The 12861-nt window shown below is 52.1% G+C and overlaps 1 protein-coding gene across 4 annotated transcripts in view; it reads left to right on the top strand.

Moving 5' to 3' along the window:
• FLT4 (fms related receptor tyrosine kinase 4) overlaps window positions 1–12861 on the top strand; it is a 56785-nt gene that overhangs the window by 19396 nt on the left and 24528 nt on the right. For all 4 annotated transcript variants that reach the window (XM_061360098.1, XM_061360097.1, XM_061360095.1 and 1 more), the window contains exons 2-5: window positions 1868–1964; window positions 7825–8099; window positions 11555–11667; window positions 12544–12706. In XM_061360098.1, coding sequence (XP_061216082.1) covers window positions 1868–1964; window positions 7825–8099; window positions 11555–11667; window positions 12544–12706 — 648 coding nt within the window. The remainder of the gene's footprint in view (window positions 1–1867; window positions 1965–7824; window positions 8100–11554; window positions 11668–12543; window positions 12707–12861) is intronic.

Below are 12861 nucleotides of genomic sequence, written 5' to 3' on the forward strand. Positions count from 1 at the left end.
TCCCCCTACCCCCTTTTTTTAATAAACCTCGTTACATTTTGAAGGGATTTTACCAAAAATGCGGTCATTTATTTGCACAGCCCCGGGGCACATTTTTTGTGTGTGACATTTGACATCCCCTCCCTTGGGGAAGCGGAGGTTGGAGGCATGAGGCAGGGTTAGGTCCTCCACGGGGGCTCAGCGCCGGTTCCAGAGGCTATGGTGACACCAGCCCCAGCGTGTGCTGAATGGTGACTGATGGTTGTCCCTGAGAGAGGGGTGTCTGCAGGACAGCCCATGGGGAGCAGGACCCACACCCAGGCTGAGGTGGGCTGGGGTGATGCTGCCTCACATGGGTGATGGAAGAGGAGGCAGGAGGTGGCAGGGGGGGAGATGGCTGTCACCCCGCCGTTGCCATGGGGGCAGCCATGGGGACACCTCCTCGGAGCCGTGCGCAGGCGGGAAGGAAGTGGAGAACAATCGGGGAGAGCAAGGCCGGCGGCCCTGGGCTGGCGGTGCCGCTCCGCACGTCCCTGCTCCGCCGCTGGGTCCCCTCCTGGTGGCGGCGGACCCGGGCACCTCGGCTTCGCCATGGGCATCTCAGAGGGGCCGGTGGCCATTGGTGTCTCCTGGTTTCGCCATGGAGACACATTCATCGTGTGGCTCTGCCGTAGGGGTTCCAAGGGCTGCGGTCCTCAGTTTTGGAGGAGAGGTGTCACACAGCGTTCCTGCCGCTGGCGATCTGTCGCATCTCCCTGTCACATCCCTGATGCATGGGTTTGAGTGTTACGGGGGAAGGAGACAGAGACGCACACAACGTGGTTGCAAAAACCTGGTGTTTCTATAGAGAATCGAGTTAGCAACGTATTTTTGCGTTCTTTTCTTCCTTAGCATTAACATCCACCTGAGTCACAGCTTCACATTTCCCAATGTTGATGTTTTTTGTCTATTTCGGGTTAGTTTGCTTGCTTGTTTTTGCAGTCACTGAGACTTCTCTTTTGAATTATCTCGCATCTCCAGGAGCTGGAGTTTTGAGATAAAGATCACAAAGTAATGACAGTCGGTAATGCTGCTAATGAAAAACAAGGGGCATGTCTCTGAGGGTAACCGGTACTTCGAGATGTTTTGTCCATGAGGAGCTGGCTTAGGGTGCATGTCTGGCATGCCGGAGATGCAAGCATTGGAGGAGTGGGACTCTCCCAGGCAAAAGCTGGAAGAACAGTGTGATAATGTTTAACTGCCTGTCCTTGAGCCCGGATAACTTCACCCCTGGAATGCCTATCCAGCTTTGGTGGAGGGAAGGGGGCTGCTGTAACCCCCAAAGGCCTGGTCCTGTACCTGAGAGTGCCCAGCAGGAGGAGGGCATTCAGTAAATCACTGCCAGCTTCTGAGAGCATCTCTGTACAAATGCAAGAGATTTGCATTTGTGGTACCTGAGCACCCTGATTTATCCCTCTAATAACAGAAAACTACATGTGTATAGAAAAATCTCCTTCCAGACTGCCTCCAGTTAACAGATAAGAACATTTCAGAGGCCTGTTCCAGATGAGCTCAATCTCAGTCACCTGGTGAGGAATGGCCACACCTGAATTCCCTCATTTCTGGTCTGCCACTCTGTTTCTGGCCTTCATCTGTGCTAGTCTGCCTGTCTGAGCCCAAGAACTGTCTGGCTCTGGGGCTGTTGTTGAAGAGCTGCTCACTGGAGCCAGAGAGGCTGCAAATGAACCACTTGTGGCTCAATGAGCCAGCATTAAACTGTCTTTTAGGAGCAGACTCCCATGAGCTGCTTCCTTCAAGAGGCCCATGATGCCAGGCTAGCTGCTGCTCACAGTGGTGGGTCAGGACTAAAAGATGTCTGCATCATCCCCTCTCTCCTTTCTCTCCACAGATCTGGTGAGCAGCTATTCTATGACCCCCCCTACTCTTAGCATCACCGAGGAGGAACACGTCATCAACGCCAAGGATACACTGACCATCACCTGCAGGTAAGGCACAAGCAAGCATGGCCCTGCCTAGACTGTTCCGACCTGGTGAGTGCTGGAGGAGCAGGCAAGGAGAGCCCACCAGGGCCACCCTGCCTGCAGTACACCTGCAGATCAGCACAGCTGACTGGAAACCCTCCACGTTCACCAAGTGCAAATTCATCTGATTAATTAATGGAAGAAGAAGCTGAAGATGTCTCAGGGGAGATGGTGATAACCTCTTGCAGGCAGACAGAAGATACAGAAACATTTGTATGACCTGATAGCTCCCTTGTAAGCTCTTTAGGGAAACTGGCCTTCCTCACTCTCCTTGTCTTTCTCTGATCTTGCTTATTCTCACCTCCTCAGGGGCTGCAGTTCTGGGTTTTAAATCTGGCAGGTTATTTGCAGGCACACTGAGAAATGTCCATGGGAGAAGGCAAGAACGTACTCAGTGGTGGCTGTGAGAGGCTGCCAGCTTTTCTAGGAAGCTGGGATTTCCAGCTCTGCCTCATACACATGGGGGTGAAGAGAAGTCCTAGTGAGGCCAGGTGAATAACTGTGAGAAGAGCTGGAGCATCTCTGGTTCCCCTGGAGATGCGGCTCTGAGAAGGTGATGTGCCTGAACTGATTTATCCCATGCTGGGACACTTGGCTGTGCATGTGTTCAGCACTAACCCCTACCATGGAGAACTGACCACCATCAGTTTTCCTGACAAAGCTGGAGTTTCCCTTCAGCAGCTGAAAGCAGATCCATGCTCGGGATCTGAGTGCTAGGGGCCAGTGGGGATATAAATGCAGTGTGGGCCTCAAATGGGTGTTCCTCAGTGTTATATATAACCATGGAGCAATTACTGCAAGCACTTGGCTGGCATTGTGCTCATGTCTTGTCACAAACATATTTAACTTCTCCTGGAACAGATGGCATTGCTTTTACTTTGTGAATCAGTTCATAGCCAGGGGAGAGGGACAGAGGAAAGGTTGTTGATGGTCATACTGAAGGGATCTCTTGCTCTGGGAAGATAAGTGGTTGTGGGCTTGTTCGTATGGTGACCTGAGCAGTTGTGGTGTGTGCTGGGTTGTAGGAAGTGCAGGAGCTGGAGAACTGTGGTCAGCCATGTAGCTGCTGCAGGGGCATAAAGGAAAGAGTCTGGGGACCCCAGTGCTCTGCTGTGGCAGCATCCACAGGTGATGCTGGAACTGACACTCTCTGTTAAAACCTTGGAATAGGGGAGATTCAGTGAAATTGTTCTGAATGAGCTTATAATCAGACCAGACCCTTTCTCAGCAGGGGCCCAGGGAGGGACACAGAAAGTGGTTTCAAGGCCGTGTTGCTCGCAGATTGAGCCAAAGCTAAAGGACATCCTGAAGTTAAGAGTTGTGGTTAAAGACAGTATCTTCTGCACTCAAGCAAGAACATATCTGTTTAGCACCATGGAAAGTGGAAAGCCTTTCTTTGCAGGTAACCCTCCTGGACTGTGGACAAGGCTACCCTTACCTTGTGAACTTTTTAGGTATCAATTAATATGAAGGAGAATCACATGAAGTGGAAAACCAAAATCTTACTTCCAGTGCAGACTGTCCATGGCCTGCATCGTGCAAGCTACAGAGTCAAGTGGGAACAAGCTCCTTGTTTCCTGCTGCAGTGACAAGGTTCATTCTTCAGGCTCACAGCACACTGGCATGGACACAGCTGAGATAAGGAAGATCCCTACCCCTGGCTCCAAGTGCTGTGCAGGACTAAACAGGCCAGCCAGAGAGCTGCAGGGCCACCTGCAAATAGTACTAAAACCCATGCACTCTCTGCTTATGCTGGCCCCTGGCTGCCCCTCACTCCTGCATCCCGCTGTCCCAGCCGTGCTCCTTGCAGGCTGTGCAGTGCCCTTCACACCATCGGCAGGTCTCAGCATCTCCTGTATGGCTCAGAGGTTCCCCTTCTCCCTCTGAGCTCTCAAGCCTGTGTTTGCCCAATGCCTTGAGGAGAGGACTTTGACTGCAGGACACTATGATTTCGCTTGAATGAAAAGTAAATCTTTCCTGGTCCCTGGATCTCTGATTACACCCAGCTGCTTCTCCAACCTCTTCTCTGGACCATGGCCCACCCTGGAAGGACCTGGCTTGTGCTAATGGGAGCTGAAGGCAAAAACATGCAGACCACCAAGAGAACAGGCAAAGGAGAGGGTGGTGGGGCAGGGTAGGGCAGAAACAAATATGAAATCAAATCCAGGATCCAGGGATTTCCTGCTGAGCATCATGCTGGAGGTGCCTTCAGTTTGACCCTGGACTTCCCTTGAGAGCAATGTCCTCTGGCTGCTCTTCAAGCTACCCTGGAGCCAGGAGTATGAGCCTGCTTGAAGCAGTGCTGCAGCAGAAAGCTGAGCTCAGAACCCACCATGTGAGACTCCCTGGAGACCTTTCAAGCTTTACCCACTGAGCGTGAGAGTCCCGCAGCCAACTGCACTCTCAGGCTCCCTTGCAGCAGCCTGGATCTCACACACCCGCAGCTCTGCAGCCCACCTAGCATCATCAGGGACCAGAGTCCACGCCAGGCCACGGGATAAGCGATGCTTCTGGAGATGGGCATGCTTAGCAGAGACACAAAGGCACAGCACGCCACAAGGAGCCACCAGATGCTGGGGCTGTGCTTTTGCAGGTGGCATCACACACAGGCATGTTCCCTTGTCACCCAACACAGTGCACCCTTGAGAGGCTCACACAGAGCAGGGGACTGGTGCAGGAGCATTCCCCAAAATACACATCATGCCAGGGCTGGCTGAGAGCCCCAGTGATGTTTTGATCTAAGCATGTGGCAGAGCAGGGCAAAGGGGCTGATGCCCACATGGACAGTGCATCTTTTATTAGCTCCCATCCTGAGAAGGAAGGAAAGAATATCGTGAATCTCTGCATTCATGCCCTCAGCAGCCTGTGCTGGGGAAAAGCAGAGAGCTTGTGCTGTTCCAGCTCATGAATATTGGAGCAGAGCCCACAGGATCCAGCTGCACGACAGCAGGAACCTCCAGAGGAATCAACTTGGTCCTGGCTGTGCCATCCTCATCCCACCCTGCAGGTGCTGGGCACCAAGGTGGGGAGGGAAACATGGTATTTACAGAAAGAAGGGCAAGGTTGTCCTTTGCTGCCCACAGAGCTGGTTCACAGATGCACAAACCCGACTCTGACAGAGAGGAAGTCTTTGACCCCAGAGCCCTCTTGGCTCCTATGGAGGAAACAGGGGTTGTGGCAGGGCTGAAAGAGCCTGAGGATAAGGCAATGCCCCACTGTGACTGCTCTGGAGCAGTGTCCAGGGGCACACACCACCTGCTGCTCTTTCCTACATGTGTGTGACTGCTGTGAACATCCTCTGCGGTGCTGAGGGGGGATCTGTCTTATCGCAGGTAAGCCACAAAACCAAGCTTTGCCCATCATAGCACGCTTGGGAGCTTCAAAGAGGATTGAAGAAAAGTGGTGCCAATTGCAGCATCTCCCTTGAAGAGCATCTGTCCTGAAAATATTTAGGAAAACAGCTGTGGAGAAGCCCACAATGCATCTGTTTCCAGCTGGCTTCAGCAGGCTCCATCACCCAGCAGCACATTATCAGAGCTGAAGGAAAACAACTTGGGAATAAATCTTTGAAGGTGACAGGAGGGAGGAAACGATCCAAAACTGCTGCCTGGACCTTCCCTCCAATGCAGAGGGTAGATTTGGAAGCAAACCCAAGTGAGTCTGGCCTGTCATCCTCCCTGCCTTCTTCTGGTCCTCTTAAGCACACCACTGAGGTTAACTTGGACTCACACTAACGCCTACACCGTCTGTGTCCCCACTGGCTCTGGTTGAGCAGCACATGATGAAGGAATGCCTTGGTTTAGAGCTGCCCACAGGCTGGTCCCCAAGTCTGTTTGTACTGGCCCATCCGTGTTTATACAAATACGTGTCACTCAGTTAGTGCAAGCCTCGATGGTTAATAAAACAAGTGGATCTGACAATGTGTGAAAATCCCAGTGGGTAAACAAACAGAAAGCGGAAACACTGGAGACTTGTACAATTACCCTGCTCCTTGTGGAGAGCCAAAAATGCCTGAGCAACCACAAAGGGATTTGGGGCTCCTTTGTGCGGTTGGGGTGTGAAGTGCTCAGGTCTGGGTTGAGAGAGGGGCCAGCCCCATGGTCTGTGCTTGGTGCACCGGAGCCGTGGGCACAGCAGCAATGGGCACAGCAGAGGCCACTGGTTGATCAGCTTTATCTGTATTTTCCCTGTGCATGCATAGGATGGGGAAACTCAAAATTCAAGTGCTTTATTTTGATTGAAGTGCTTGTGAGACGGCTACTTTGGAAAAGCCTGCCTGTGATTCATGGCCACAAGCCACCAGAGCTGCGCTTCCAGTCCTGCCTCAGGCACTGACGGCATTCTCAGTGAAGGCAGAAGTCTGAGCGGGGTCAGAGGGGCTGCACGGCTGTCCCCAGGGGCACATCACTGCCTCCAGAGCCTTTATGCCTGGTGATGTGGGGAGAGTGCAGCACAGCATCTCCAAACTCAGCCGCAGTGAGCAAGACAGCAAGGTCTGCAGGAAGATAAATCAGCTGCTGAAGACAAGCACAAAGGGACAAGTCTTTCCCCATGCCTGGACAGGAATCCTGTCCTCTTGCGTATGAGCCGTTTGTGCTTCGATAGAACCTTATCTTACTTCCTTCTTGCTATCTACATCCAGCTATCGGTGATGGTCACGGTCTGGCTGCGCTGAGAAGCATCTGCCCACAGAGCTGCCCTGGCGGAGATGCTGCGTGTATTCCCAGTTTGCATAATAGATGAACCCAGTTTCCCCTGGTAGAGCAAGTGGTGCTGACAAAGGGCCATTCTCATTCCCCAGCTGTCCCTTGCGAGGTCTTCTTTTTCCCCCTTCTTTTGCACATTCTTAAGTGACTTTCAGATTTACTGGCAAACTTTCAAGTGGAGACTCGGCCTTCCTCTGAAAGGGGCTCTGATTTCACAGAAGGAAACTTCCAGCATGGAATAAAAGCTTGTTTTGTTTGTAGTCAACAAGTGCAGCTATAGCAAGCTATGGTGGCACGTGTGTGTGCGTACATGTGCATATGCAAGCTTCCCGCTCGGGAGATCCTCAGTTATATATAAAGAGACACGTGCATGCTCTGCCTGGGGGTTCTTGCAGTTCCTGGACTTCTCTGTTTGTCTTTGGGCTGCTGGTGAACAGGGTCTGTGGTTATGGAGAGGTGTCTGCAGCGCAGTGTCTCAGCACACTGGAAAGAAAGTGGGAAGGGGTAGCAGGGTGCTGTCCAGAGCAGGAGATCCCCCTCCCAAAGCAGCAGGGAAGGAAGCAGTCATCTGAGCCTCCCTTGTTCTTACCTTGAGGTCTTTTATCCCTGACTCCCTCCTGCTTTTCTCCTTCCCGTTTTCTTTCCAGTCTGCTCTCCTTCCCTCATTCTCCTTCCCACTCCATTCATCACAGCATGAGCTCCAGCCAGCAGCTACGCTGAGCCAAGGGAACTCATCACATCCATGTGTTTTCTTAATAGCTCTGGACCCTTTTAATAATGAGAGGGAATAGAGAATAAATGGAGCCTTTCCCTCAGGGCTCTATGTGGCTTCTTGCTCTGGCATCAATACCAGCAGGACAAACTCATGGGAGGAGTCCTGCTTGTGAGTGGGTTGATATCTTACAGCTTAGCATGGCCAGAGAGGTGGCCTGGGGAAGGGATGAGCCTCTGTTTCCCCAGCAAGCAGATTAGTGAAGCTGTTTGTGTCTGTTCCTCTCCTTGGGGGACGGCCATGCCTCAGCCCAAGAGATGTGTGTGGAGTCACACAGGGCAGTTAAATCCTCACTGCATTCCCCCTGCTCGGCCCAAAGCTAACTCTCCTCTTTGCTCTCGTTTAGAGGCCAGCACCCCTTGGAGTGGTCGTGGCCTGGAGGCAAGGTGGACCCTGCTGGGAAGGAGAAGGAGATCGAGTTGGTGGCCTCAGCAGCCCCCAGCAGCAGCCGGGCAATCCGAGAGCAAGACTGCGAGGGCACGGGCACGAAGCCGTACTGCAAAGTGCTGGTGCTGACAGAGACCCAGGCGAACGACACGGGCTACTACCGCTGCTACTACAAGTACATTGATGCCAAAATCGAGGGCACCACAGCGGTCAGCACCTACGTGTTTGTGAGAGGTAAGAGCCATCCGTCCTTCATCTCAGGGGCAGTCTGTGCACCAGCATCATAGCACGAAAAACCCAAAGTGCACCCCAGCCTCCCAGGGCAGAGCGTGGCTGCTGCAGGCTCAGGGATGGGGTCAGGGGGTGGTGGTTCCCTCACTTCGAGGGAGTCAATATCCATCCGTGGTGTGGCAGCAGCGCCCGGGATTCAATTACATCCCGGCCCGGGGGCATCGCTCCAGCCAGGCTGGAATGCAGGAATTTAAGGAGTGAAAGCCAGGCCTCAGGGATGCTTCACCGCTAAAAACAGCACCAGGGTTAGCTTCTGGGCAGCTGGGGCTCTCTGAGGTGCTGGCAGCTAGGGATGACAGTGTTCCATGAAGCTGAGACAGAGGCAGAGGAGCAGTGGTACAAACATGCCATGTGCAGCCTTCTCCTGTCCCCAGGCTCTATGGCCCTGGAGCCACTCCACGGTGGCAGATTTGGATGCTCCTTTCCACCCAGTACGGGGGCTGCTTGCACAGGCAGCATTATGAGAGGTGTTTTGGAGGAGAAGGGCTATCCACCAGGCTTGGGGCTGGAACCTCAGCTCAGCAAGTGGCTGAGGGGCCAATACTCAGCTTCTCAATGACCCAGGGTCTCCTCTGCTGTCTCCCCTGCTGCTCGCAGCATGCTCCAGCAAGATAAATGAGGGCTGTCCCCTGGAAACAGTTGGCTGAGCTATTTCTCTTTCCGCCCCCATTTATTAGTTGGTGCAGTTGTCGTGAGCCAGGCAGGTCATGACATACAAGATGCATTTTTGAGAAGTCCCAGGGCAAAGCCAGATTTGCCTCTGCAACTATGCAGAGAAAAATGCAGGGGCAAATGAGAAAAGCTGGGCAGCTGCTGGAGAGGAATGGAGATCTGTTTGGGCAATTGCATCCTCTTCTGTGGGCTCTGCTGCTCATCCTAAAACAGGACAGAACTCCCCTGGATCCCAGACATGGTGTGGGGAGATGTCTGTGAGCTGGACAGGGGTGTTCAGGCACTCTAGGGTGTCAGGATGGAGGCAAGAGGCTTCTTAACACACGCTTAAAACAAGTACAACCCAACAAGCTTCCATGCAGGGAGTGCTTTTGCAGGAGCCTGATTTTCTTTGTGATCCAGCAAATGCCGCTTTGCCCCCTTGTCCACCTTCTCGCCTCCAGCCTCATGTGCAGCTCAGTAACGGCTCTCCTGTTTACCAGAGAGCAGCAAGTATGCACGTGCAGTGTAGCTTAGGGGCAATAAATCCCACCCTGTTGGGGCCCATGAGACTCACGGTGCCTGTGGACAGCCTGTGTGCAACAGATCCAGCCAACACCTCGCAGTGCTGCTGTGCACATGGCTACACTCATTACAGTCCGGCTCTGCCCTGTTAGGGCTATCAAGCATCCAGGAAACCTCTGAATCTGCCTTTCCAGACAGGACAAGCTTTCAGGCAGGAGAAGGGACATGTCAGGCAAACCCAGGCATACAGTAACCACAGCCATTGCAGAACATCCAGATAAAGCCCTGCCTGTTCCTGCTGAACTGGGCTGCAATGTGAAACTGTCCCTCGAGAGCTTAGAAGGGCTGATGTAAGTGTTGGGGATGTTTGGAGACAGCATGGTCAGACCACAGGTTTATCCATCAGCCTCATTTCTCATATTAAGAGCTTGGTGGAATTGCCAGGAACCAGAATATCTGTGCTTGGCTGGAAAAATGGGTTCTTCTGCATTTTACCTGCAGCTCAGTTCTCAAATGAACTCTCCACACATACGTCTCATTTCCCATGTGTCCGGTTAGGTGTGTATTTTATTACAGCTACAGATAGCACTCTAAACACACAGAATGCCTCTTCAGGGTAGAATAAGATGTGTACAGCCCCCATCTCATAAAGCTTAGCATATATTAATGAAGAAGATACTAAATTATTCCCTTTCGGCCCATTAAGACAGCCTAATAGAAAATATGTGATGTGGTCAGAGAGGGGAGTTAGTGTATGAATCACAAGCTCATTGGCAGCAGGACCAGCCCAGTAAATCAGTTAGCTCTTGGCTGCCATCTGAGCTTCAAGGGGACCTCATATTCTCTCACCTCTGACAGCTGTGCACCTCCTCCCTCTGCCCAGGGCTTAGGAGAGGAATGAGGAACATATTCACCCTCGGAAACAAACCTGTGATTTCAGGAGTCAGCAATCCTGTGGCAGCACAAAACCCCAGGAAATAAAGATGAGAATTCTCTGGGCAATCCATATTCTCGTAAGAGCTGACCAACACGTTTCCTGTGCATGGCTTGTTTCACCTAGGCTGTAGAAAAAAGCACTTCAGTAGGTCTTTGCAGCATATCACTGAAGCAACAGTTTTAGATCAGATACATCAAAACCTAAAGGAATTCCCTTATGCACTTAACAGTGGAAGCACTGGGCTGGGTTGGATTGGGCCCAATGTGTTTTGACCAGCTTAGGCAGCAGCTGGCATGAGGCACTGGAAGAGAACTTGCACCTTTCCTATTGGCAGTAGATTGGGATAAAAGCGTATTGTGTATGTTGGTCTCACCAGCTCTTTCCAGTGTATATGGAAAGAATCGGAATTGGGGTCCATGCTGCCCGTTGCCTTGTTATCTCTTTGGGATCAGGTTGGTCTTTGTGCCCTGTGTCTGGATGGTGCCTGGCACAATAGGCCGTAACACATCTTTATTTGCTGCCATCAGCTCCTTTTGCCTTGGAGCCCTGCTTGGGCTCTTCTCATCTGATACAGACAATGCACTGAGCAGGATGCAGCAGCCCCATCTGCAGACCCTCTTCTTCTTGGTGCTGTGTCCCCATGGAGTTTAGTGCAATGTGCCTGTCCTTGCTAAGCCATGTCACTGATTAATTTGGGGTGGGTTTGTTCTTCCTGTCAATATTTGTGCTTGCGGCAGTTGGGAGGCACTGGGGTGGCAGCCCTGGAGAGCTCAGCTCATCTGTTTATCTGCCGGTGGGGATGGCTGCAGGATGACATCTGCATACCATTCCGCTGCGGATCACTTCCTCACCCTGGAAGGTCACACTGCCTCCATGGCACCAGCCCGGCACAGCCCAGCACCGGCTGGGCAGGCACTGAGCCCAGGATGAGACTTGATGGTTACACAAGGGGTCAAACCCAGGCAGAAACCTTGAGGGGGACAGGAAAGGAGAGGTGACTTCCAGTCGTGCCAAATGTCACACAAGTGCCGCCCCACCGGTACAGTGTTCCATGTGGAGGAGCTGGCTGGCCCAGGCTGCTCCCTTTGCATTTCCAAGCTCCAGGTGTCTCCTCTGAGTGTTACACATTGCAGATGGATCCATCCAGCTCAGCACCACTCCTTCTGGCAAGCTCATGCTGTAGCAAAGCAAGCCAGAAAGCGTCATTTTCTTCTGGTTGGTCCCTCTTCCCAGTTCTTTTCTTGCCTCTGTTTAGTAACTTGTTCTCCTTATATCTCTTCTTCAGATTTTGAACAGCCATTTATCAATAAGCTGGAGACCCTCCTCATCAGCAAGAAGGAGTACACTTGGGTACCATGCCTCGTGTCCATCCCTGATCTTAACGTCACGCTGATCTTGGTGAGAGCTCGGCCAGTGGGAGATTCTGGACCACAATGTTCATTTGTTCTGCATTTGTAATTACCTGAGTGGAAGCAGGACAGGCACTGCCAGGAATGGAAAATGCATGGGACACATTTTCCATGGAAAGTACAAGCCACTGGCTTCCTCGTTTTATTTGCTGGTTGAAGCTGTGCTGTCCAGTTCCCTTGGGCAGACCCGACGGGTTTCCTGCCAACCTTGCTTCTCTTCCCTGGAGCATTATGAAACAAAACAAGACTTTGTTTTAATGCCATTTCCCCGCAGCATCCCCTGTTTCTCTGGCCTCTGTGATCTACAAACCCTTTAGGTGGTCAGCATCCCCACGGGAGGAGGCTGCAGCCCTGGGGCTGATGACTAAAAACAGCTCTGTTATCAGTTTGTTTGTGCCTTTCTTTTTTTTTTTTGCCCTTTTTTTTCTTTACAATGCAAATACATCCTTCCAGGATGAGTGTTACTATTGTACAACGGCCTCCAGGGACACTCTGGGGGCCAGGGGGCTTTCCCTTGCCCGGGAAGGACACTACCCAAGGTCAGCACTCATCCCAGTGGGGCCGATGTTTGGGACATCAGCATCAGTTTCCTTAGCTATCACTAGAAGTTTCCATTCCTGGAAGTCTCTGGCCCACTCTGCAGATGGAGAGGCTCATGGTGCAGGATACGGTGCTCAGGGTATAGGGGGGGCTGGGATTCCTAGATGACAAACCCTTGGGGGAGAGGGCAGGAGGCCAGCACAGCACGATGCTGCATCATTTCTTCCCGCAAAAGGGATGTGTTAGCCAGCAAAAAGCCTGGAAGGGGTGGGGTGGGAATGTTGTTACCTTCTTTTTTCAGTTGGCAAAATGTTGATTTTTCCAGCAAAATTCCCTCATCCACCCTGATGGGAAGAGCACTTTCTGGGACAACAAGAAGGGGGTGCAGGTACCAACACACTTGATCAGGGATTCCCTGTATGTCCAGTGTGAGACTGTCATTGCCAAGAAGGTCTTCAGGTCCAATTTATTCATCATCCATATAGCAGGTGAATACTTGGGAAGGTGTGGGGGGGAGCAGTTTGGATGACTGTGAAGTTTATCACTGTGGCTCATGGGGTTGTCATGGTCCTCTCTAGCTACACTGACTCTGCACGGTGCTTGTATCTCCTCTGTGTGCCAGACGGAGATACACCAAGCACCA

The sequence above is a fragment of the Neopsephotus bourkii genome, unplaced genomic scaffold (assembly GCF_033783945.1).
Source record: "Neopsephotus bourkii isolate Nb327-2 ecotype Australia unplaced genomic scaffold, CSIRO-AGI_Nbou_v1 NB_1016, whole genome shotgun sequence".
Lineage (NCBI taxonomy): Eukaryota > Metazoa > Chordata > Aves > Psittaciformes > Psittacidae > Neopsephotus > Neopsephotus bourkii.